The 27254-nt window shown below is 39.0% G+C and overlaps 1 protein-coding gene across 2 annotated transcripts; it reads left to right on the top strand.

Moving 5' to 3' along the window:
- Positions 1-6: 6 nt before the first annotated feature.
- Positions 7-27183, top strand: LOC130586486 (fatty acyl-CoA reductase 1). Of its 2 annotated transcripts, none has more exons than XM_057387289.1 (12): positions 7-89; positions 10346-10540; positions 11799-11974; positions 12362-12541; positions 14061-14238; positions 14767-14811; positions 14921-15039; positions 15497-15564; positions 17087-17258; positions 22280-22409; positions 23598-23725; positions 24359-27183. In XM_057387289.1, exons 2-12 carry the CDS (start codon positions 10352-10354, stop codon positions 24519-24521), a joined length of 1548 nt encoding a protein of 515 aa, XP_057243272.1. In that variant the 5' UTR covers positions 7-89; positions 10346-10351; the 3' UTR covers positions 24522-27183. The 2 variants fall into 2 exon arrangements, with proteins under 2 accessions (XP_057243272.1, XP_057243271.1); XM_057387288.1 differs by lacking the exon at positions 7-89 and adding an exon at positions 2231-2498.
- Positions 27184-27254: the final 71 nt, after the last annotated feature.

Raw genomic sequence — 27254 nt, 5'->3', positions numbered from 1 at the left:
CGTGAGGGACCCTCGGGGCGGGAGCGCCGGGCGGACACAGCCGGGAGGGAGCGGGCAGCGCCGGGGCCGCGCCGGGACCGCCCGCACAGGTACCGACACCGACACCGACACCGGGACCGGCACACCGCGCTCGGACCGGCACGGGGGCGATGGGGGGAGGGCGGCCGCGCGTTTCCGGGGGGGGAAGGATGGAGGGATGGAGGGCGGCGGGGAGTTGCGAGGCGCGCCGCGGTGGCGCCCGGGCCGGCGGAGCGCCGCGGCCGCGGTCGATGCTCAGCGAAGCGGGGAGCGTGGGCGAGGCCGARAGCCCCCGCTCCGCCCGCAGCAGGGCCCGGGACGGGGTACCACCATCCCCCCGGCGCTGGGCGGGCCTGCGGCGAGCGGCGGCGCCCCGGCCCTTCCTGCCCGGCGGCTCCGGCTKCCCGCGGCCGCAGCGCCCCGGCGGCTCCCCTCGGGCAGGGAACGGGCTCGCAGGAAAGGCCACGAGCTCCTCTCCCGCTCAGAGCAGGGAGAAGCGCGTGTGGGGAGACCGCGATGCGCCGTGCCCGCAGCCCCGCGGGTCCGTSTGGAGCAGGGAGAGCCCTGGGGAGAGGATCGCAGTCCTCTGGAGCAGGAGCCGCGTGGGTCCTCAAAAACACTTCCCTGAGTGGTGTTACAAGTGTGGCTAATTGCTGAGATACACTGGTTGGTTGCGAGCTTGTAATCGAAACTAGTTTTAATCCCTTGAAAATAGAAACCTTTAATTTCGTTTAACCTACTTCAAGGCTTTAGCRACTGAAACTTTTAATATTTTAATAACTCTTTCGATAATAATTAAGAAGYGGGGCATGTAGGTGTTTTACTATCTGTGATATCCATCTGTACCGCAGCAGGCTGGAATTTCTTGATCCCCAACTTCCCCAATTTGTGTATCATGTCTGTGCTTCTTAACTTAGATACCATTATTTCAGCAAAAATTGCATRCTGGGTATAGGGTAGATTTCTAGGATCTTCATTCTTCAGCTTCTCTACCCTGTTTTTACACCCTCCACTCATATACATGGCTTAAAATTCAGCCATTTCCCCATCAAAAACCTCCCATAGATGGATAGGAAAGATTAACTTAACGGGTTATGGTTTTATGGGTTTTTTTTTTTTCCTCCTCTCTGTTGCAGAGCTATAAAACAAACACAAATCTAGATCTCTAACTTCTTACTGCAAGTACTTGGTCTTTATTGCTGAACTGTAGGTATAGCAAAGCTTTACTAGACACAATTTTAGCAATAAAAGCACATTGGGGCAACAGCCATTAAATGTGGSTGTAGGTTTTGGGCATGATAAATGTTTTTCTTGCATTTTGAAAATAATCCAGCCTGTCCKCAATTTAGTCATCTATGGCAGCTGATACTTGTCGATAAGATGTAACATTGATGCACAACTGTAACCATCCATACAACTTTGAAGCTCCTGAAAGGCCAAACTGAATCTCCTCCTGGGTGCTACAAAGTGAAGAGTTCTCTCTCGTCCTGTTTCTGAGTTTTGGCTCTTGGAGGAACTCCCAGTTCCTCACAAGCGTTATGCTTCCGGTGCTTGGAAGGGATATGCAGCAAAATGAAGTGGTTTTACGGCCATTTAGAAGGTTCCAGTGAGTGCCTGAGAAAGGTCCTGGATGTGTTGAAGACATAGCTGAACAGTTGCAGTGACTGCAGGCTCGGTTGGCTTTTCCAGCCAGAAAAACTGTATGTGTGGCTTGTGTGTGTGTTTGTTTTTTTGTCACAAAGCATTCAGCCTTTGAGGATGTTCAGTGTCTGCGGGAAGCAGAGCTGCTGAGTAGCAAGCTAAAAATTCAGAAAATAAGCCAACATCACCTAAAATTGTGCTTGGTTAATTTGGTGCATAGTGTGTAGGTGGAGGACTTGCRTTATGTAAACATTTGGTCTTTGGGCATGGTTACTACAGTCGTGCACATCCAGAGTGTTTCTCTCAGTTGCCAATTCCAAGCCTTGCAGTARTAAGTATTCCAGCCCTGCTTTGTTTAGCAAGCTACAAACTTGTAATAAATCCTGTCTCTGTGAATAAATTAGATAGTCCTTTTTTTAATTTTTTTTAATGTTTCCAATCCAGGGTTTATAGTGATGCCCTTTTAATAGAACTGTTCTTCCTTGAGCTTTCTCCAACTTTCTCCCAAGAGTGATCGCAGGGATGTACCATCACTTTCCTCCCTTGGGTGTGATTCTGCTTTTAGCAGATGTTACTAAGCTGCCGATTGCTGTTGGCCTSWGTGTGTGCACATCACGTCACACCTTTCCGTGTCATTGTTCAGCGTGATGTTTGTAAATTTATAGAGCTCCTTGTGCAACAGGCGTAATTGATAGATCCGAAGAAGACATCCATTAGCATAAATAGGAGTTAAGATTGGAGCTCTTGGCACCTACACGATCAGTATCGACTGTCCTGCTGAGTAAATAGCTCTGAGGAGGAGGAGGAGGGAGGCTTCCAGCATCCTGTTTGGAAGACAGGTAGGCAATCTCTTTAAGTGTGTCTTTAAGTCACTTTTAAAGATAATTGTGGAGATGGGCTTTTCTTTTTTTTGGTGGTAGTTTGTTCTACATATATTGGAAAAAAGGAAAGGTAAACTAGTGTGGTTTTTTTCTTTAGGAGGTGATTGGGTTTCACATACAACTTGGTAGAGCAGTTGTCAGATAAATGAGTAATTCTTAAGTTTCAAAAGAATTATTGTGAATTTCTGCAGGAACATAATAGAAGAGAAAATACCATTTTTGACTGTAAAAGAGTGGGAAAGTATGGAAGGAGTCTGGAAATGWTGATTCCAGGGACTTTGAATTCATTGTGTARTGTCTATTGTAAAATGYGATTCAAGCCCTTGAACTCTAATCTATTATTTAAAACAAAAGAGGGATAAGAGTTAGGCATTTTGTTCTTGATTAAGTATTCGAATTGTAATTGCTTTGTGAATAATAAGTTTGAACAGAACATAATTGCAGGTGCGGTTTTTGGGTAGTTATCCTTGTCTTGCCTGATCAATATAAGGAAGGTGAATCTGGGTTTTAATTACCAAGATTTATCTCCTATCACTGAAACTTGTCAAACTGATGGACACTTGAATGTTTTTTGTTCCTCCACCCCCTTCCATTTASTTGATTTTTGGCTTTCCCCTCCCAGCAAAATGACAGTATCACAGTGACAASTGGAGCAATAATCCTGCTGCTGCTAAAGCTTTTCTTAGTGATAAGCAGGGCTGGATGTCTGTGTGCTCCTGTGAAGGCTGAAGTGATGCCTTTGGCCTGTATTCTGTGAGGATTGAGTGATGGAGAGTGAGCTGTGAGTGCTGCTCTGCTCATTGTGTTGTAGGTACGTCCTGCAGACAGGTTCTGTTCTCCTTTCAGGGTTAACTCAGGAGCAATGATTTATGCAAAGTAAGAGCCATGATTTATGCAACTACCCTGATAAACAGCAAGGCTTTATCTTGTAATCCTTTCATAACCAAAAGTGCAAGTGAGATTTCTAATGCAGATTTCCAATTAAATTAGATAAAATTATCTGGAACTTTTGTTCAGAAAATCTTGAATCTGCCTGCCTCTTGGTTTTCTAAAACTTGTATGAAATCTCTCTGCATATGTGTTAAACATGTTTTCATATGAATTGAAGATGTACTGCAGTAAATGTTCTTATGTGGGGTATGTTTTCCTAGAAGAGCTTAATGTGCGACCTAATCTGTGCCTTCTGTGCAAGTCGAAGTTTAACTGTACAAAAGACTTTTTTTTTTTCTGTCAGTGTTCACTTGATGGCTAAGCTCAAATGGTAAACAATTTAGGAAAACATCGACCTATAACCTAACTGTAATGGGATAGTAAAAACCTTTTACGTTGTTTTAATTCACTTTTGGAGGGACTGAATGTAAAAGAAACATAGTTACAGCAAAGCAAAGGACTTCTCTAGTATGTACTTTGTGAACAGATTACTTACTAAGAATTAATTACAAAGTCATCTGGTACAGAATCCCTCTGAGCTGGAGCAAAAGTAAATGGAAATTTGTAATATCAGRATTTTGGCTGTAGGAAGGTGTGTGAACACATGCTTAAGAAATATCTGTGTAAACACATGCACTAAATACCTTTGATGATGGAGTTCTGCTGAGATAACAGCAGCCCACGTTGAAATCAGGTTCTGCTCCATAAGACCAAAGGATTAAAAGAGGTTAAATACTGCCATGATTGTGAGCACARCCCTCAGTTCAGAGTATCTTATTTCACAAGGGTGTCTTCAGTGAAGAGTTGATGAGTTGGGCTGAATGGTGCAAATMCATTATTGGGTGACCATGGGTTGGTTGGTCCCAATTCACCATCTTCCCAAAGCAATTGAGTGAATACGCTACTTGGGTTTTTTCATTGTCATCTAGAAAAAAAATCAGCAGAACTGCTTCCAGGTCTGGTATCAATGTAGATCTTGATACTAATGTGCTGTAGTGCTGTTAAATAGATCATGTGCAGTATTAGCTAAATCTYACCTWAATCAATTTAATAATGCTCCTTACCTTCAATGCATCTGCTGCCAGAGGTAGTAGTATGTCCAGGAGGAATGTAGCTTGAGGAGTGCACACTCATAGGATAAACTTTCAGTATCTAGCATATTCTGTGGTTAAGCATAGTGAGGAGGCTTGTTTTTGGAAAGCAAGTCTACTTTATTTTTGTTCATAGGACCATACACTCAGCTGTGTAAACTTTGCCCTAATTATATTGGTTACTCTAACTGGTATTGTGTTTCATTAGATAAATGATTTAAAGTGGACAAATCTCTTCATTGGTATTAGGGAAGTCTCTATAGTCTTCAGTGCTGAAGATGTTCAATTGGTTTGAAATGGCCTTGTTATTTTTGAGAAATTCTCTTAATRCACTGAGTGTCAGCCACAAGTTTGCCATATTCTGTGTAGAGCTTTGGGTGTTCTGGTGGCATTAATACTACAATTGTGACTTGGGCCTGGTCTTTCAGATTGATATTGTTGTATTTCATAATAAAGAACCATATTACCCTGAATCCACCCCATTATTGTGTGGAAAGTGTGTAGTGAGATATTTGAGGTCTGGCATTACCAAGCCAAAGACTGGCCAGTTGATGTTAAATTAGTAGGCCCATTTCCATAGTTCTTCAAAACTTAATTGTTCAAATCACTTCCAAGCCTGGCCATGTGTTTTGCAGCTCCTGGAGGTGTGGAGRTTGGCTTACAGCAAGTAAAGAAAATGACCTTGCAGGGAGTAGATAAGAATGCTGGTGAAMTCTAAAACATGGATAAGCCTGTCTTTCTGCTAGTTGAGGGAAGAATCCCAAATGTTCCACATGACTGTGAAGTTTGGAATAGGTRTGCTTTGAGGTTAACTTGCACCCAAAGCACTTTACAGTCTCTACTCATCTTTTACAGCAATATCTTTCACAGGTGAGTTTCCCAATGGATGTAACCTTGGAGCACAAACAGACTGTATCCTTTGGAGATATGTTGGGCAGGTATTGGCCACATAGGCCAGGTTGTTGGCCCTTGTGCTGCTTGAAAATGTGGACATTCTGCTGATAGCATTCATTGATTTGCTTTTGTGGAAACAAGGCRCAGATGAAATGACACATGATGATATGATATGACATGACCCAGACTTGTCTTTCTGGCAGTTACCTTGTTTAGATAAGTTAAATATTTCCTTTGTTGCCTCAGTCTTTCCAATCAGTTCCCGAAGATTTTTTTTTTTCTTTTTGGCTTGCTCTGGTGTTGTTGCAGTGTGGCAATTGGAACTCTATATGAGTGACTTCTGTAATGATTTTTGTCTGGTGTGGATGCTATGGTGTGTGTGTGTGGTGTTTAAAATTACTTGGTGCACTCGGATTTGATGTCTGGATGAATTTCATTTTCTGAATATACATAAACAAAATACCACYTTACTTCTGCTTTTTACTCCTGATAGTGCTGGGTTCAAGCTGTCAGAGGGAAGATGGAAATGAGTTCATTGGGCTGTTTTTTTTGCAGAACTTTGTGGCTTGTTGCTGACGCTTGAGAGGTTGGGAAATGCACATTTTCTATTTCCTGTGAGCGATAATCTTGATAGGATTGAATTTGGAGGGAGCATGCTGTTGACCTAATGTTTGCTAGTGATAAACTAGAAGACAGATCATTTAATCTCTAACAAGGACACACATGCACACTCTCTAGCTGCTGGATTTAGCATTTAAACATTCAGTGGSACTGCAGCAGGCTTTGCTGGCACTTGGAAAGCACATCTTTAAGCATCTTGATCTGTGTTTGGACAAATCTGGGAAGTGATCATTTTCCTGTTAAAGACAGAATTGTCCTTGTTGTGAGAGTCAGAAGCTGTGAGTTAAATATTGCTGCAGCAGCTCTGGAGGCAAACAGAGCTGCTGTTGTTTGCTCCATAATAGCACTTGCTCAGCCTTGGACACGAGAATTTTTTACAAGATGGGGAATGTTGGCTGGGATCCTGGAGTGTTGGTTTGATGTTGATTTTTCTTTTTTTTCCTGAAGTATTTATGAACTCTTGATTTATCAGAGGACCCTTCACATAATCTTCAAAGTGTCACTGTGGGCTTAGCCCTGAACCTGTGAATTCAGAAGGATCCCTGCAGCAGCTGCTCTGTAGCAACTTCACTTAAGACTCCTCTACCAAAGGCTGTTTATATCTATGGGTAGTGTGGGAATTTTTTACAGAACATTTATTAGTCCTTTCASTTGTCAGATTTCTTTCTTCCAGATTGTTATTGCTTATTAGCTCAAAAAAGTATCTATGATGCAGGGATTTAGATATTCCACAGTGTGTATTAGACTATTTTGTGTTTGGTACGAGTTGTGTGTGTTTGAAGAGGTAGCTGTGAACAAATCATTGGATAACTGGTGRCAATATGTATTGCTGCTTAACAGCTCTAGTTCAGCTCTTGTAAACATGCAAGATGTACTCTAAAACAGATAAAATGATTGCTGACACTTAACAAGCTTAAAATGTTAAATTCTATTTTGTTGTGTTGTTTTGCAAGATAGGTATGTTTTTCTGCACCTACTCCAGCTTTTTATGTGTTAGAGGCCAAACTAAATTTCTGATAGGAACTACGTGTATTTCTTGACAGTTTTATTTTACRACAGTTATGAAATAGTTCTTCCATCCCTRACAATTCRGTGATTCTGTGATCCTTCATKAATTTGCTGCCATGAAGAACTYTGAAAGGTAAAACAGGCAGTGTATTATAGCTGTGAGCTAAGACCCTTGTGAGTTTGAAATGAGGAGTTGCCAGCAGTGCTATGCTAACTGGCATGTGGAAATGCATTCTCGGAGAAGGCAGGGAAAGGTAGGTGGAGAACATTCTTTCCTTTCCCTGTGGCTGAGATAACCTTTCTTTCTAACAGAACAAACCATAGGCTGCTKATTTCAGACTTTGATTGTTCACACCTAGATTCCATCTATGGTTTTTACCCTTTAAATCCAATTTGGTGTTCTTGGCAGTTTCCTCACAATCCTTGTGTTTATTGCTGTAACATTGACAGCAACGTGTATTTCTGAAAAAGGTCACCAGTTTTGCTTTCTAGCTGGAATCTTCTATAGGAGTGGAAACAGAAGACAAACTCAGTGTGGAAAGTGGCTATGAATAAAGTCTACCAGTCTGAGAACAGAGTAAAGGAAAATGGGCTTGAGCATTTCTTAAAAGAAGCATTTCTCAATCCTTAAAATAAAAAGATAAAATATTAGCCTGCAAACATAGAAGTGTTGCTGCCTCCCAAGTGTGAATGTATTTATGCATGTTCTTGGTGTTTTCATTGAACCCATTTCATCATTATGCTTCATCATAATGATGAAATGATGATGGATGTCAGTGTTTTATAGGTCTGGTATTTTSATATCAGCCTCTTTCACAAAGGAGTATGACCAGAAATAACTGAGGCAGGAAACTTTGATCTATTTTGTTCCAGTTTTGTCAGATTTTGCAGTTACTTGAAAAGCTGGACTGCAGCAGCACAGATATTTCCAGTGGCAGTGTAACTTTTCATTGCTGTAGCTTTCAGAAGCAGATGTTGGAGCACAGCCATGTCCTGGGTGTTGTACAAGGTTCCTGTGTGGACACAGTCRGAGACAATGCCCTTGTGAGCAGGTTTGCAGGCTGAGATTGTGGCATTATATCAGATGTACAATTAAGCCTTTCTTTGAGGAAGGACAAGGGAATGGATGGTATTAGATACTGTCATAAAGTATGGAGGTGTAAAAAATAGCAACTATGGCCACTTRGGTAAATTAGAAAGAAGGTTATGTAGGAGCCATAACAAAACTACCTCTTGGTGATAAAATTGCTGCTGTAATGTCTGTATGAGTTTTTTTCCTCCCTCTCTGAGGGAACTGAAATCCTGTCCTGTAGGTGGGAGGGATCATGCAGATTTTCWGGAGGAAATGGAATTGAATGGTGTATGCAAAGACCAGGAAAACAAAAGTTATGGGGAACACATACCTGAAGAGCATTAACTGTGGCTTTGMGTCATGGTAAAGACAATAGGCCTATATCTCACATTGAAGAGGGAAAAAATGCCTCATGAACATGTTGTGTCTTGCTCTCCATGCTTTATGGCAAAAGGTGTGCTTTCAGATTTGCTTTAGWGTCTCTTAACTGTGTGGCAAAAGTAGTTTAATGCAAATTGCTTTTCCCCTTCACTTCAAAGAAACAATTCTGGATGGTGTACTGTGGCTGCTGGAAATAGTAGTGCTTGTTCTGCTCTAAACTTGCTACTGTATCCCATTAATTGTTAGATRCTTCAAATAAACATTTGGAGTATCTAACGTAGGACTTGGTACCCAGACTTGTGACAGTAGCACTTGTGCATGTAGTAACTYATTTCTAGCCAGTAATTGTTTGTAATTCCAGTCATTTGGAAAGTGTTCAGGGACTGTTGTGATMGGAGCACATGAAAAGCAGAGCACAATTGCTGTGATATGGTGGTATCTGACAAATAGGTCTTCCAAAAATATCTGCCAATTTTTCAGGCAAAAAGTACAGATTAGCTGTTCACTCCTAGCATATATTTGTGTATTCCCAGTAAGTCCCTGCTTGCAGTATCTTGCTGTCTCGAAAGAACTGAGTGTATTTAGAAGTTGCACCTTTATTCTTGGTGGCAGGTGAAGAAAGGTTCTCACCCTGTTAAGGTATTCAGTGTTGTAATCCTTATTTGCCTAAGAAATGCTCCATCTGTGTTCAAAGATACTCAATTTTGGGTGTTTTTTTTTTCTAGTATCACGGTTTTATGGAATCTATCCCTGAGATGAGCTCAGTTGCTCAGAGCATGGTGCCAATAACACCAGGGTTGTGGGGTCAATCCMTTTATGGGCCATTCACTTGAGACCCAGATGATCCACGTGGGTCCCTTCCAACTCAGGACATTCTGTGACTCTCTCCATCCCTTTTGGGAGTGTTTTGATCGTAACAGTTTGTGTGTGGAACTGCTGGAGAGGGCTATAATTAGACAATCACTACATCAGCTCAGGATTTTTATAAGTCTCATTAGAAAGATTGGTAAAATGTGGTGGAAGTGTATCCATAATGGTACATTCTTAGTGAAAGTAAGCTGGCTAAGGGTTGAGTAAGGATGTTGGCATATGTGACTTCATTTTATTAGAAGGTGTATTTGTGACAAACTCAAATCTTAGTTTGCTGAGAATTCTAAAGACTTTGTTGTTTGGGTTTTTTTTCCTCCCCAATGACTTAATGGATGAAGAAGCTGGGAAATGCCATGGATCCGTACAGGTTTCTTGTAATCAATATAAAACTATCAAATCCCATACCAAGCARCTAAGCCAGCCTTCTCTTAGGTTTAGTGTAATTGGTAGGAAGGCTCAGTTTAACAGGGGACTCTGCAGGCAGTCAGAATTCCAGGGCCAGCAATTGGGATGCTTGGCTCCCTGTCTCTGTCAATGGATCTGAGGTATCTACATGTGATTACATTTGAATGATATGACCTTTAGTTTACATGGAACAGGCACTTGGAGTGCCTGGTAAAGGACCATGCACACAGAGGTAAAAATAGACTAAAGTTGAGCTATTTTCCTGGCTGAGTGGGTGTCTCATTCCTTAAAACACTGTTAACAGGGGCAGTTTTACAAGAAGGTCTGGAATCACTGTAGTGACCCTGTGGGAGTCTTTTAGAATGTCATGAAAAAAGACATCTTCAAGTACTGGTTATAGGTAAAAAATCTGTTAAACATTTCTTTCAGGTATGAGACATAAACAGCACAGATATAACCATTCAGTCTTCTGCAAATCTCAACTCCTCTAAGTTCTTTAACAGATTTTTTTTTTGTTTTTTACTTTTGTAAAGGTCACAATGGTTTCCATTCCTGAATATTATGAAGGAAAGAATATCCTCCTGACAGGAGCTACAGGCTTCATGGGAAAAGTGCTTTTGGAAAAGCTGCTCAGATCCTGTCCTAAAGTGAAAGCAGTGTACGTTCTGGTGAGAAACAAAGCAGGGCAGACACCTGAAACACGAATAGAAGAAATTACCAGCTGTAAGGTATGTGTCATATGCTCACMAAGGTCATTTTTGTTCTGCATTATAATATTCTGATTTAATTTTAAGAACAGCTTCAGTTTGTCTAAAGCAAACTATTATTGTTAAATGGTTTTGTTTTGTTCTAATAGAAAGATAAAATCCAAGACYTGGCAGTGCTTCTGTAGCTGCTTTTCAAGTGGTTAGTCTCTAGCAAAGCCAGTAGTTGAAAATGATCCTGTATTCAATTCAGGAGGGAATGTYCAGCTGTAATGCAGAAATGAGAAGTAAAAACCTGTGTTAGAGCTTGTTGAGAGAATATAAAATCAAGTACAAGAGGCAGTGGACTGGGAGTTGTAAGATGGATTGAGACTCTTTTTAAGATCTTGAGAAAGTCACCTTTTCTCCTTGTGCCGCCTTTTTTTTTCTGGAATGTCCTATCCCARTGTAACAATGTCAAAACTGTAGCTCATTGCTCAAAAGCATCTGCCTGCAGTCCTGTGTGATGTCATAGAACACAACAATAGAGTTACAATTGGGTTCTGTCTTGRCATTCAGTTCCACATTATCTCTGCATAAACCCCTTTGTCACTGCCCTGAAACAAGGAAAAGATCTCCAGACTAAACTCAGAGATGAAAAAGCAAAAATTTCTCAATCTGCTTTTTRTATACAGTATTACCCAAACAAAAGTGGGGAGTATTTGAGTAGGGAGAGAAGTAGCACTAGTGTGGTCTTAGTTAAACTTCATTAAGATAGAAGGCTCATATGGCTTTTAGGAAACCTGTTGTAGAAAGGTTTTAAATTTGAATCAGTGTGCTTGTAGTCTACACCAGCTCCTGTTGAGATAAAAATCAGATGTGATTTGAGTCTGGGTGAGCACTYATTGCTGGAGAAGGTTCACAGCAGAAGTCCTGAGAAGGAGAGTTACTACTTGAGGCAGGAACATCCAGGGATGGAGTTGCTCATCTGTGCAGAGATGTAGAATAGGGCCAGATGGAGATTTGGTTTTAAGGGTTAGGATGAATATTGAAATAATGTTAAGTGCAAATTGAAGTCTTCTTACCTTCCATACAAAGCATTCAATACTGCTTTCACTGTGTGGGGTAGTTCTTCATCACAGAGTATGTTCATGAAGTCTGTTCCATGTTCTTATGGTATTGCTGATGCACTTCTCTAACTTCCTGATGAGAAACAAGGAGGTATAGACAAAGAATGTGGGATTTTTCTGCACTGAAGTRAAATGTTTGTCTTATCTTCACTGAGTCCTCTTATTTTTGGCAGCTCTTTGACAGRTTGAGAGAAGAGCAACCAGACTTCAAAGCAAAAATAATAGTAGTTATGAGTGAACTTACACAGCCTGAACTGGATCTTAGTGAACCAATCAAGGAAAAACTTATAGAATGCATTAATATTATCTTTCATTGTGCTGCTACYGTCAGATTCAATGAAACACTAAGGTGAGTCTAAAATTCTGTTTACCCTGGTCTGGTAAACTAGTGTGGTGTTCAAAGGGAGGGGTGAATCAGGTGTCTGCACAATTCTGCAAATATGGGTAGAAAGGATGTGAATGAGCTGTAGCTAGATGTGCTGTGCTCCCTCGTAAAATTAGAATTTTTCTCCTGGTGTATAAAGGGCAGCACAAATCGTTGAGAGATGTTCTAGAGCAGGACTGTGGTACATGGTTTTAAGCAGRAAGTTAGGGCAGTGTCCATACTGCTTTTTTGGGGCAGGGTGGAGAATTCAGGGAGATTTTATCTACCTAGCACTGAGGCATTTAGGAGTGAATTTCTTTTTGCTTGCTTTTGTCTTGCTTCCTACTAATGACATTTGTGTTTAATCAAYAGAGATGCAGTGCAGTTAAATGTGATTGCCACACAACAGCTCATCTCCTTGGCACAGAGAATGAAGAATCTGGAGGTGTTCATGCACGTTTCCACTGCCTATGCATACTGCAATCGGAAACAGATTGAGGAAGTCGTGTACCCACCTCCTGTGGATCCCAGGAAACTCATMGATTCTCTTGAGTACGTGTTATGCTTCATGAATCTGCTTGGGGAATCTGTATCTATTGGATTCCTAGTACTGAAGTGAGYCTTAAAGATGAAGAGTTTCCTTGCCTTGTCCTGGAGGATGGGCAGCAGGACTGACACTCCCCTTTTCTGGAAAGGAGATGGGTTCAGGTTTAGGGTTCCTTTAGGCTGAGCTGGGTGTGGAGGGTCCTGATGGAGAGGGATGCTGGCACCTACTCACAGCCTCCTCTGTGATGAGTCCCAGTCTTTCAGCTCTATGGTGAGCTGAGTCACTCATACCTTGTGCTACTACCAGCATTGTGAAGGAAAGGATAAAACTAAGAGAACAGCTACCTCCACTACGTCCACCTAAATGCCATTGCAAGAGCAGTCTGAGATACTGAGATAATATTACTTAATTGTGGGAGTTGTTCTGTTAGATATCCTGAGAGCCCAGACATTAAAAATCTGTTCCTTGTATCTTTTAAGGCTTGAATTGGTCATTATAGATGGGGGAAAACGACTCATTTGGCAGTTTATTTTCTGTATATATTGACTGTCCTGAGGTCTTAGTAGCTGTCAAACTCTGAAACAGGTGACAATGTGGGAYAAATGTAATGTAATAYATAATAATGTMAACTCTAAATCAGTCCCTTCCKCCTTACCTGTCATACAAAATATAAWCCCTTGGAAGAGAATGAAACTGAAAAAACTAATTTAAAACTAAAATACCTACTTTAACTTCTTATTATAGGTGCAAGRATGCTAACACTAAAACCAAATGAGCTACCACCTAAAATGCACATTGAGCCAGCCCTCTTTTATAATGTTGACTTTAAAAACGTTTAACAAATAAGAGATTGCAAAACAGTCATATTTTTGACTATCTGACTTGTGAAGAGACAAATGGAACTTAAATTGTTTGGTATGGGTTGGGACAGCTGTGTGTACTTTGGAACTCCTGAGGGAAGGCTTTTGTGAAGTTATGAAAGAGTGAAGGAGCCTTTACTACCCCTCTTTCCACCCTGTTCATATCATGAAAGGAGTCTGRTGTGTGTCCACTTKGTAATAGAGCATTGGTGAAAAAYAATAAATTCCATTTCTGTGACTACAAGACTGAGGCAAATAAAATTCAAGTCCTGTTTGGCAGTGAGGAACACYAAAATAACAATAGTTGCAGAGGCAYATCTTTCTTGCTTRTGTGCTATGACTGAAGCTTGTTACCTTTTTGATAGGAACTGAGAAGCAAGATGGAATTGCAAGATTTAACTAATTTAAAGGGAGCAACACTGTGACCAGCTTGCTTCGGGGGTGGTGTGTGAGGGCTTGCTGCCACAAAGCAAAAAGTAAAYGCCAGTGTGCTGCTTTTGATGGACACTGAACATGAATCCTCTGTTTTATGAGAAACTTCTTTTCATTTAGGTGTGTGTCCCTTTTTCTCTAAAGGAGAAAAAAATAATCATGGTCACTTTAGCAATTCCCACCTCCCCAGTGAAGCAGTAATTTACACTTGCTCCTTGTTTTGTTTCTGCAGGTGGATGGATGATGACCTAGTGAATGATATTACTCCTAAACTGTTGGGCAAAAGACCTAATACCTACACGTACACAAAAGCCTTAGCTGAATCTGTGGTGCAGCAAGARGGTGCAAAGTTAAACATTGCCATTGTGAGGCCGTCCATCATTGGTGCCAGCTGGAAGGAGCCTTTTCCTGTAAGTCATCTGACCTCTTGTAAACTGTAGTAACACACTGAGAGCAGCTTTATCCTGTGACCTTGGAGAGGAAAATCTCYTGGACTGTGAAGTTGTGTCTTGGTTACTTCTGGATAACAACTGATACAGTACAGGGTGTCTAAATATTGTCATTAAAGCTGAGCAAGAATGCATTGTGGTTGAAAAATGGAAAAAAAAATGGGAGTTGCTAGTCTGAAAATACTTGTAAACTTGAATACTTTGAACATAAACATATTTTTATGGACAATTCACTAAGCAATAAATAAGCATCTCGTTCTAAAGGACCATGTGTGGTCTCTTGTGTGAGTCAKAGGAATTTGTTACATCTCCAGATTTTGCTGTGGAAGAAGTTTAAATTTTAGAGGCATGAAATTAAATGTCTTTCTGCTCTTTTAGTCTCCTTTTCCTCCRCTCCTTACATTTGTAGAAACTGCTCAAATTTTCACTTGAAGCTGCTGACTTCAGTATAGTCTTAACTAAATCCTTTCCTTCCCCCATTCCTAATAGGGCTGGATTGATAACTTCAATGGACCTAGTGGTATCTTCATTGCTGTAAGTAATAAATGTACTTAAATTTTCCCCCCTCCTTTTGGAAGGCATCAAAGCATATGTTTTACTGCTGCATCTTGTGTCTCTCTTTGTTGTTGTTTTGTTTTTCAAGGCAGGAAAAGGAATTCTTCGAACAATGAGAGCTTCCAACAATGCATTAGCAGATCTTGTTCCAGTAGATGTTGTTGTCAATGCCACACTTGCTGCAGCCTGGTATTCTGGAATTAATAGGTATAACAGACAAAAGAGACTACAGACTATTTTGAAATGATATTGTGTATTTAGTAAATCAGTCTTGTATTGAAATTCTTCTCTGTGTCCTGCTGTTTAGTCAGGACAAAGGAATCTTAAGTTTCTGTTACTCAAAGTGTAACTTGCTTATGCCAAAGGAGACATCACCTACTGWTATTATAAAGCTATGTCTGAAAATTCTTTCCTGGGTCTTGTGGTCAATACAATCTGCAGTAGTGTAGGTSATGCCTTGTCTGAAAGAAAAGAAATATGATAATTAAAGGAGAAAAATACTTAAAGATGATAAATCAGAAAATCTACCATGAAACTGATGCTTTCTGCTTTACATTGGTGGTGGTGTTGAGGGAAAGGATAACTTTGGGCATCTCTTCTGTTGTCCATCTTTTTAAAAGGTTGTTTTTCTTCTAACTTGCTCTTTTATCTCCTTTTCCCTCAGACCAAGAAAAGTCATGGTGTATAACTGTACAACAGGTGGCACCAATCCTTTCCACTGGAGTGAAGTTGGTATGCCATGTTTTTCTTTTTTCTCATTACCCTTAAAACAAAAAATTAGGTCAAACAAACCAGTTMTAATCAGTAGACCACACTGCATTTTTGGTTTTGAAACTGGTATTACAGCCACGCCTCTCAATTTTGCAGTGTAGTAAGCTTTTTCATTAACTTCCACTGTAAATTCTCCCTCCCTTCTCCTGCATCATTATAACCACTTCTTTTGGTTCTTGTTGTGATTTTTTTTTTTTGTTATCCCATTATAATTTAAACTATGGGAGAACTGATTTTTCTGTTTGCTGCTGCCATGACCTAATCCACAGTGTGGGTAGTGTGTGGAAAGAAGTGTTCCTGAGAGGAATAGAAGGGATGTTGGGTGTAATGCCARCTCCAATAAATACATATAAATAAGCAGCCCACAATTAAATGTTTTGCACATCTGCATAATTGAAAGGTATGGTGATAGTTTTGCCCTTGTGGAGCTCTTTGTGTTTGACTTCAGTTGATTGTTGGTTGAGGTGGCTTTTTTGTCAGGTCGTTGCATGACATTTCAGCAATTCATGTACAGGGAAGAGTRGCCTTTAAGGATATATGGCCACCTATTTTCAACTCTTGAGATATCCTGACTAGGATGTAACCCACATGCCAAAGGCTTTGCAATAGTTTTTGTTATAAATAACAATACAAGCTGTTTGGCATAGTAAAAATTGTGTGTTAGTTTTCAGCTTTTCAGAAACTGAATCCTTAACTCAGTTTATTTTTTTTTCCTTCAGTTAACCTCAATAGTTAAATCTATTTTATTTGATTTTGGCCATTTTATATGTATCTGTAGATACAAACATTATTACTTCAACCAAACTTGGAAAATTGCTGACTTCACTTATACCCATTTTGAATCAGAGTATTTAAATGCTGTCTACAAACAACAGCATAAAGTTATAAGCACAAATTAAAGGTAGAGATGTATTTCCACATAACTCTTAAAGACTCTGACCCTGCATATCTGTCATGTACTGAATTTACAGGTGTCATCAAGAATTTCACATGGAGTCCCACCCTAKTTGCTTCTTTTCTTAATGTTTAAATTTGGATAAGTTGCTTTCAAATGTCATTTAAAGTCACTTGAGATGATTGCAGAGTCCTCAGTCTGTTTTTAAATTCTTCACATAAGTGATCAGAATAACCCTCTTCATGAAATATAGATGACAATTTAAATAGATTTGCATGCTTTATAAACTGAAATTGCTGTCAGTGTTTGAAACCACCAACTTCTAAGGTACGAAAGAGGAACAGAGAGAAGCTACAATAAAATGTGAGACTGAAGATGAAGGCATAAACCACCACTTGATTGTAGTAAGAACCAGCTCAACAGTATTTTCAGTTAAAAGCTTGTGACTGTTTCAGTTTCTGTGCATTGGAGAAGAGYTAGGGTGGTTGTTGAAATAGCACACTGATGTTGGTATTGTAATGTACTTTGAAAACCCATTACATTTTACATGGTGATTATCGAAGCTGTTGTGCAACTTTTCTTTCTCAGAATACCATGTAATTTCCACTTTCAAGAGGAAYCCTCTCGAACAGGCCTTCAGACGGCCCAATGTAAATCTAACTTCCAATCACCTTTTATACCATTACTGGATTGCTGTGAGCCACAAGGCTCCAGCATTCCTGTATGACACCTACCTCAGGATTACTGGAAGAAGCCCAAGGTAATGGTGACTGGCCTTGTCTGTTCCTCTCACTTTTAAACAAAGCTGTGCTTGCACTATCATGTGTATTGATTTTTATTTTATAGTTCTTTCCCTGAATGTTTTGTGACTAAAACTCAACCTTTTTTTCCTGAGAACAGGTCCTCGACTGCAAAGTGACTTTGAGCTTTCTAGCAAAAATGAGAGTGTTTTTTGTTGGATAGTTTGGGGGTTTGGMTAGCCAAGGTAAACAGAATTCAAAGCCGTAGACCAAGTGATGTTTGTTCTTGAATAATAAATACTAAAAATATGTTGATCCTTATTTTTTCCYGCAGAATACTACGCTAATAAGGTTTTTTCACGAAATCCATTTGAGAATGTRTTAAGGGTACCTGATTTTAAGACAACCTCCAGCCCCATTGTGTATCACTGTCGGGTTGCAGAGRACCTTTTAGTGTCCTTTTCCTGGGATGCTTTGCTCAGATTGGCAGGTCGGAAGCCATGGTAAGAAGGACAGGGTTAGAAATGCCTCCCTAAGGTGCTGGAGACTCTGAAGAGGACMTGGCCTGGGCACTATCTGGGTTTACTAACTGAGCAATAACAACCCAGTGCTGCCTTTKGAAGAGTTTAATGAGTGCCTTAACAATGCTGTCCCAGGTATGTCTTTGATCAGAATCCTGATCAGTCATTAAACTCTAGGAAATGGCTTGTGTTAAGGTTGTTGTTGCTTTTATAAACTGAACATGGAATGGGAGACTGAGTTTTTAATTGCAGGTTATTCCTGTAGATGATACAATTKGACCTGGTATTGTTTGTATCATCTCAGCATTCCGTTCAGTTTATAATGCTTAGATTAGCGTTGGGCTAACTAAAGTGGTGAAAATTATAGGCTAAACTAAATTATGTAGCAGGAATATAAGATACCACTTCAATTTGTTTCAGATTTGCCAAGCCATATGACYTTATCTCATTGCTTATGTTACATTTTCAAAAAGTATTTGCCTCAGACTAAAACTTCCACTGTGGTGACAGTGTATTAACACCAGTGAGTGTTCATTTGTCCTGTAGTCAGGTCTGTCTTAAAAGGAGGGTAAAAACTGTAACACGTTTAGCACTGGATTAGTAGAAAGGAGCAGTTCAAGTGGTTTGTAGGAGAAAAAACTCAACTGCAGGCAGTCAGCTGTTCCTGTACTGCAATTCAATGAAAATTTTTAACAAGTAGAAGAAAAGAAATTAAAAATAGATTAGGTCTATGATTCTTCAGAATGAAGTTATTATGTTAATAATAATCAAAACAAAAAATCTTCCTGTTTTCAAAACACGTATCTGTTACAATCTTTCTGCAATATGAAATCATTCTTTTGCACCTCACTTGCAGAAGCAATGTTTCTGATGAAATGGAAATCTTTTTTGCTGTTTTTGCATCTAGTTGAAARTGCTTGAATTTAACGATTCTCTGATAATATTAACAGGTAAGGAAAGGGAAGGAAGAAATAACCTACARTATTTCTTCCAAATTTGTACAGAAAGAATGTATACAAGAAAGACTGGCATAGTGAAGATTTTAAATTTTATCTTAAATAATGCTCTAGCATTGGGCAATTACRTAAATAGTGGTAATAAACCTTAGCATTGAAGTTTAAAAGTGTTGTTGGTAGCTTGCTGTGTATTCTTAGTTGCATAGCAAAGCTTATTAGTTGTYTAATTATCTTTAATGCAAGGCATAGTTTGCTCATGTAACTTTGCATAGTGCTTAGCATGACAGAACCGTGTGTTATTTAAAAGCAGTTTGGTAGATTTGAAATGTTAAAGCCTTTAAAAATGCACACCARGCAGATCTTCCCAGTTGCTTTGAGAAAATAGGATGTGACATGAAATATTTAAAGTTTGTTGTTCAGAGATTTCTGCAGCAATTCTTCTGTTGCTGCTTCTTAGAAAGCTCAAGGAAAGATGTGGTTGATGTATGTAGGTGTGAAATTATGTCCGTTACATCTGTCATTTTAATTTGAAACTTCTGAAAACTGGAAGCACCTTTCATGTACTGTCTTACAAACCAGAAATGAGTTAAGGGCATCATCGTGTTAAATAGAGCATCCTTTTTTCTTCCAAGTCCTTAAATTGTGTGCTTAAAGGAACCACAGAGCTGCTGGAATGATAAGAATTCAGTAATGTGTCTTATACTTCAAAATTTGCAACCAGGTAAAAATCTGAACAAAGGCAAATCTAAAAGCTTGTTCTATGTTTTTGGAGGAGTATTTTTTATAAAAAAGCTATATATAATGCTTGTGCAGAGACTTGCAGACTGGCAGCCTGTAGAKTCACTGAAGGATCAGTCTGTATTTAGCATCAGGGCTGTTTTTAACCTGCAGACAATAGGTTGGGTGTAAAACTTCTTCAAAATGCAGTTGTAGCCTTGAGTCAGGTTCCTTTCAACTGTCTGGTGTAGAAACAAGCCCMCTTAACTTGTGGATAACTGAATGAACTTGCTTCAAATTGAATTCCTGTMATGTGCTTCTCATGCTTGGTTTTGAGGGATTGGTGTGTGTTCCCCATTTGCAGGAGGAATGTGGTGCCACTGAAGTTACAAAGCTCCACAAGTGTCACTCATTGCTGACATCTCTCAGTGTCACCACGCTGCTCTTTTCCTCCCAGCAAAATGTAGCTTTATGTTGATTTTTCTGGTTTCACAAACCAGAAAAGTGTCACAGAGAAACGTGGTCATCTTCTGCCAGCTCTGTCATTGMTTGAGAGCTGAGATAATGTGGAGAATTGGATTCTTCTGGCTGATAGAGAAAGAAGCTAACCCTACAAAGAAAAACAGTTTTTCCCTTGATTGAATCAGTTGGTTCTGTGGTTTAGTCACTAAATCCAATTTGAGTTGGAGGGAGGGAAAAAAAAACCTCTTTTAAGCTTTTTTTTTTTTTTTTTTTTTTATTTTTGTAATCAGCTTAGCTAAGCTCTAGAATCATATCCATGAGCAGAGACAAAAAGAATCCCAGCAGAGGTTAGTCTTGAGCAGAGACAAAAAGAATCCCAGCAGAGGTTAGTCTTTGCATTAGTTTAAATTTAGTATGATTTATTTTCTTTAGAAAAGAATGAAAACCAATGTCAGTGGCCAGAAACAAGCTAAATGTATACACTTACCTAATCAGATATTCATTTGCATAATTAGTATTTTGCAGGGGCATAAGTTTAAAAAAACTGTGGCAGTCAAAGCACTCTAAAATGTAGCTGCTTGTCCAGCTTAGCATAAGGACACAGAATGGGAAGGTTCAAAAGGGCAAGTCAAGTTAAATAATCTTCAGACTGTCAAYGGACAGAGCTCTGCAATAAGTCTAAAATGCTCTTTGGCACTGATTCCATCCTGRCATTTTTGCTCTGAGGTATTTTTGGCTTATCTGACCAGCGAGTTCTTTGCTTTCTGTGTTTTGAGTTATTTTCCTAATTTTTCTGCTTATCTAGCATACTTTTTTTAAAGTTCACTTTAACGGGATATGTTTTTGATGCAGAGTCTATATTTGTAATTATTTTTGCATSAGAGGAGCTCTGGTTCAACTCAGCCCCCATGGTTGCCACCTTGCCCAACTGGTGAAATTATAAGCAGGTGTTTGAAAGCTTCTAGAGGTGCTTAGTAATAAAATCATTATTAATGTGGTCTAACATTTGGAGACAGTTCTCAATGAGATATGTTCCTATGGGGTTTAAGAAAAATTTTTGTGCTTTAGAGATRCTCTACATTTTTTCAGTGATCTCTGTGGTTTCTATTGCTCCATTCTGTGAGAAGAAAAAGAGGAAATTTTAATGTTCCCTTAGATACTGAGATGTCAGCTGCTTCTGACAGTGAGGGATGCTAATGCAATGCAAAATACTTGCTTTAGAACAGTTTCTGGGACAATGCTACATCCCTTCTACAAGTATGAATTCATCAAGGCAGCTTTCAGAGAAAAAATAATTTTGTTTTTATTGCTTCTGTGATCTTTACTGGTAAAATTCACCTTCAGAAAATATTTCCTGTTAGTACTGGGTTCTGCTTTCTTTGCCTCCCCCCTTATCATTGTGCCTAAAATGTTCAGTGTCGTGCTATAAGGATCAATTTGAAGCCATTTGCCATTTCTGTGAGATGGAAATACCTCGAGCCCCCAAAGCAGGAATTGAAYAGCATTAGGCCATGTGCTACTAGTGAGTACTTATTAAAACTGAGTGGCCATCTCTACACTSAGACACTTGAAACAGTTTTCTTGTCATAAGTGGAAGTTTTGCCTCTGAGAGGCTGCATGACTCATTTTTTTATTTTTTTTTTGGTCTACTTCAGATGGTATAATCAAAGAGCAACTTGCTCAAATTGATCCTTATAACATAATTTCTCTGTATTCCCTGTGATGGTTTTGTAGAGTTTCTTCCTCTGCATAATAAAGGATGATGGAAGGTATTTCTGCATGTTTTGAAGTAGCACAGAACAGGATCTGCTGTGATCTGTGTCCTTAAATATTTTCCTGCTGGTAGTTTTAAGCCTTGATCTCTTAGTGACCAAAATGAAAAACTTTGTTCTGTTACAGAGATCTTTTGCACAAAGTGCAGGATGATCAGGACAATTTCCTCTCTTGTTTGAGGGGAGGTCCTGCACAGACATCCTGCACTGTGCAATTTGATTAAATATAGCTAAAAACTCCATTGTGCTGAAGGGAAAAGGATTCCATCTCTGTGTCCCAAACCAAGAGTTACCAACAGAAGACAGCAGATTTTTTTCCCCCAATAAAAAAGAAGAAATGGTAACTTGCTATTGCACTGGGAAGTMTAATTAGGAAAAGAAGGACTGTCTGATGGTTTCTGGTTCTATACAGAGATTGGACAGGCAAAATTCACTTCAATGCTATGCAGAAATTCCTATTGATGTAATATAATGTGCTTTTGGTACTGAGCAAGATGGGATTTTTTTTTTTATATTGGGGTAGGGGGTTGGAGGGTAAAAAAATCTTACAGTTTTATTTGTTTGAACTAATCTTTACCCCTGTAACTTGTCCATTCCATGCCTTGGACTGTAGGATGATGAAGACAATAACACGTCTTCAYAAGTCCATGATGTTATTAGAATATTTTACAAACAATTCTTGGATCTGGAGCACTGAAAACATGACTATGCTGATGAACCAGCTAACCCCTGAAGAYAAAAAGGCAAGTGGCTTTGTGGTGTGGGTGTGGGTGTGGACTGGGAGGGAAATGGAAATTTTTTAATTCAGGATAGAGTAAGGACGTGACGTGATCAGAGATGAGGATGGGCAGGGAGCAGTGAAATAAAGATGACAGTTTGTTGAGGGAAAAGGAAAAGTTGTTTCTTCCCAGGTTTAACTTTACTCCCAGGTTTAACTTTACTCCCAGGTTTAACTTTACTCCCCGTTTTCTCCACCTCCTCCACTGCCAACAGATGAGGTGCCCCAATCGAATTGAAACTTCCCTTCTGCTGTGACTTTGTTGGTTAATATTCAGAATAAAAATCACCAGTTTCAATTCTGAACACTCAGATTCCCTTATGCATTTGGAATGGTTCTGTCATTCTTAAAATGACTTTCCTATTGAAGTGTTTTCCAGAATCAGTTCTGTAGTTACATTCCAGAAAAACAGCCAAATTCCTAAATAAGCTGGTTAAAAGTAGGAAATAAAATAGCTTTTGGTGGATGGTATTTTCACCTCTTCCTGCCCTCTTTCCTCCTCGTAGTAACTTGAGTTCTGGAAAAATTTGAAAAACAAAGTTCCAGAGCTTTGGACTGCTGTTATTTTTCAAATAGCTGCATTTTCATTGTTGGGATTTAAATACTGTTACTATAAAATCTTGAGATGAGGAAATCAATAAAAAACTGGAGTTTTGAGTTCACCGTAGTAATTTTCTCTCCTGCAGAAGTCACTCAGATTGTTGTATTTAAAATATAACTGTATAACTATAAACACACCTAAAAGAACCTTTATCAAATAGTGAACTTGGCACAGAGCAGTGTTTATTTTAGAGCATATTAGAATTATTTAGTTGCTTAAAAATAAACAACATACAAGAAAATAGTTATTTTTAGACTGGAATTCCTTGCAGAGTGTTGAAATGGGAAAACTGAGAGGTGGAGAGTAGAATATTCCTTCTGAGGTGGGAAAATAAGGCATGAAGTCATTAAAATTTGGAAGAGATGATATAAGAAGCTGRTGGTTGAATCAGAAATGGGATCTAAATCGACTGTTTTTTGGATTAATGATAGGATAACTTTCTTGTGTCAAAGACAAATTGGGTTTATCTGGAATAAAGACCTCTATYTTCATTTAAATTATATGGAGGTGAATTTTTAGACAACTAACAGTGAAATCTTTTCTGTTATACAGACGTTTAATTTTGATGTTCGACAACTACACTGGGCAGAATATATGGAAAATTACTGCATGGGAACAAAGAAATATGTGCTGAATGAAGAAATGTCAGGCCTCCCTGCAGCTAGGAAACACTTGAATAAGTAAGTATAATSGTAAATTTGTTATTTTAAGTATAATTTTATATTTTCTCTGCCTTGTAGCATTTGTCCAGTTTGGTTTTTTGTTTGGCTTGAAGTTTCCATCTCTACATGTGAGAAGATTTCTCAAAATCACAGTTGCTCTAAAAGGTCACTTAGGTTATTTTACTCTTTAAATATAGTTTCCAGAGAAGGAAGGAGTTGAAAATTGTAGGGAAGAGGCTGGGTTCCTTGGCTAGAAATGTCTGGAAAATCTGATGAGTTTTGATGATGGGGTGAGGGTTATTTTGGTTTTTTCCTCTTGTTATTGTCATCAGTGGCAGTTGCAATTACATCAGCATATTTGTTAAGTTTTAAATGCATGGTGGGGAGAAGGGAAGTTCAGAGTGTTAAATATTTAGAAGTACATGTGGTGAGCAACAGGGCTGACTCTGTTCCTTAATTTTTATTCTGCTTTTCAGCAGTCAAATGTTCTCTGTTTGTTATTTTTGTCATTCTCTTAATGCCACTGGTAATATATCTTGAGATGGATAGATAAACAAATTCAATTCTGTATCAGAAGTTAATTTTTAGTGTTCTTTTCTCCTCAGAGTCTTTGTATGTTGTCTCTTAATGACTCCTTTTGTTTTCCCCAAGGTTGAGGAACATTCGCTACGGCTTCAACACCATCCTGGTGATCCTGATCTGGCGGATCTTCATTGCRAGGTCACAAATGGCAAGAAACATCTGGTACTTTGTGGTCAGTCTGTGCTACAAGTTCCTGTCCTACTTCAGAGCCTCCAGTACCATGAGATACTGAGCAGGAGAATTTAGCATTAGGACATCTATGCATATGGTGGTCTAACTGCACAAACCCTGTAACCTGTAGTCATCTCACATTTCCTAAAAGCGTAATTTCATTTTTCATTGAAAAACGGTTTGGTATTTGTGATGTTAGCTGTGTACCTTCCTGGAAATGGAGCAAATCAAAAGGGCAAGTGCCACACTGAATTGGCATTAAAAAAGCATTTAGACAACTTTGGCTCTTTGACCTGGGGAAGACATATTAGACCACTGACCAACATAACTGTGCAATTGGGAACGTGTTTGATTGGAATCTGCCTTAACATCAGATCTTTCTTTTGAGTTTTACTCCACATTGAGCAAGATAAATATTGACTTAGTAGATATTAGTTGCTGTAGATCTATTTATTTGAAATTCTTCTAAATTACAAAGGGTTTTGCAAGTTGCAAAAAGTGTATAAATGACAGTAGATCTCCTGAAATAAAATAATCGAGGACTTTTGTAATTTGTCTTTATGTTTTGCCACTTCTTCCCTTCCCCTCAAAGCAGGGATGCAACAATGGTGCCTCCTTTGTTTTAAAAATGAACCAACCTTCCTTAATTACTGAAAAACCTTTTGTATGATCTGGGCTTCAGAATGCACTTTGTGATTTGGTTCTGTGCTTGAACCTGGCTTGAACTTGCAATGTCAGCATGAACAATTTGCTTCTCTGAAAGCAGAAAAAATGAAATGTAACCCAGAGAGGGGCAAATAAAATCATTCACTGTCCTCTTTTTAATGATTTTTTTTTAATTGAGAACACAGAGCCAGCACTTGATTGTTACACTTCTGACTTCAAAGGGTAAAAGTAATGAAAAGGAATTTATTATGCTTAGTTGCTATTTATATTGCTGGGAAGGGTAGCTGGAAAACCTGTAGACTTTCATTAAGAGATATACCTGGTTTTAGGTTGCAAGCCATGTTAGCAAATACTTCAAGAATTGATAATTTTTTTAAATCTCTGAGTTGTTAAATTTGATGCATGGACAACACCAATGCACAATTTCTTATCCCTGTCCYAATAAAACCCCAGAGTAAGATGCACCTTGCTCCAAAATCAATAGATTTTAACAGTTCTTCCCCCTGTCTTTTAACTTAAATTATTAGGTTGAAACCTGAAGAAATCTGGAGCTTTTTCTGCATGTAACTTCGTTTCATGCAGGGAAAACATTTGTAGAAATRGGAAGTTGTAAGAAAAAATGGAATCCTTGTTTAATCCAAGTCAATTTGGAAGATCCCTCTAAGTTTTGGTTGCACAGATTTGAGAATGCTGTAGTGCTCCTCTAATTGATGCAGACCCTTGCCCAGTGTCTGTTCATTCAAATCAGTTTGTACTGATGAAATTGTGCTTGAATTGGCCTGGGAAGGCAAATAATGATTAAATCACACAAGAACTGCATTATACTTGCCCTTAGTAGTTTTTTGTCCTATTGAATTAAATTTGTAAAGAACTTATTTTGCTATTCTTCCAAAAACTCTTACTTTAAAGGGAACACCTTTGCTGCAGGTGTATATCTCATTTTGAAAAGATAATGGCTTCCTTGTCGAAGCTAAATATTCTGTATGAAGTAGTTAAGCTGTAATTCCTTTTKAAAATTACTGGTGTATATATAAAGCTAGTGGTGAAAAGCCTGAAAGGTCTAGGACCACACCTGGTGTGAGAGACCTCTGATGTGGCTGAAATAAATGAAGGCTTCTGTGCTTGGAGATATTACACTTTAACAGATACAGTAGTGAATTAAATTTTCAGCTGCCTCCCCAATATCTTCCTAGAGCTGAAAGTCTGCTTAAGCATTCCTGAATTACAGACTTTTCTGTCAGCAGAGGGGCCTCCTGTCCAGTGACACCCCTTGTCCCATCTTGGCATGTGGCTGAAAGACAAATACATCCTATTCTGAAAGTTATTCTGTGAAACAATTCACTTGTAGTTGTTTCTAACTMTAAATATAATATATAAACCTTTTAACATGCTACTTTTAACGTTGATTTGTTAACACTGAGATGAACCATGAAGCCAATGAACTGATTATTTCTGGTCCAAAACACTGCTTAGAAATTTAGTCTTTTGAATAAATTACAAAGAGATTACTTTAAACCTAAGGATATTTAACCTCTAAATATTTGCCAATTTAGAAACCAATTTTTCCCCTCTTTGGAGACTGTTGTTACACTGATTTGTCAGTCATCCTATTGAACTGACAGTAGATTGTGTCACATTTATTCCTCTCCTTTTGTCCCTTCCTGTGGTCAGTCTGTGAAATTCTCTCTGGAGCTCTTGGGGTTTTTCCATRTGGGAACCCTGTCCTCTTGCAGTTCTTCACACCAATGTTTGCACATAAGGGATGTTGGTCARAAATCTGCTGGGATATATTTTGGTTGGGAAAGGCAGACTCAGTGTTTTGACTAGCAAGTTATCAGCTGGTTAATAGGAACAGACTGAAATAACATTATTGCTGAACTGTTACTGATAATTAAATTGGGGACCAGGAAAAAAAATTACATTTTCCTGTAATATTTTTCTCTGCTGTAGGAACAGATGTTTGGAAACAAATGCTAAATCTGTGAGTTTTTTTAAGACATAAACAGAAATATTGGGTGCCTTTGTTTGTAAACCAAAAATAAACAAATCCCTTGAAAGTGTTGTTACAGTGTTCATTGTATCTTTTTATGYTGTTTAGTCTAGTTTGTGGAAAATCACTGGATAATTT

The sequence above is a fragment of the Malurus melanocephalus genome, unplaced genomic scaffold (assembly GCF_030028575.1).
Source record: "Malurus melanocephalus ecotype Western Australia unplaced genomic scaffold, MMel_1.1 scaffold_1170, whole genome shotgun sequence".
Taxonomy (NCBI): Eukaryota; Metazoa; Chordata; class Aves; order Passeriformes; family Maluridae; genus Malurus; species Malurus melanocephalus.
This window is presented reverse-complemented; position numbering and strand designations above follow the sequence as displayed.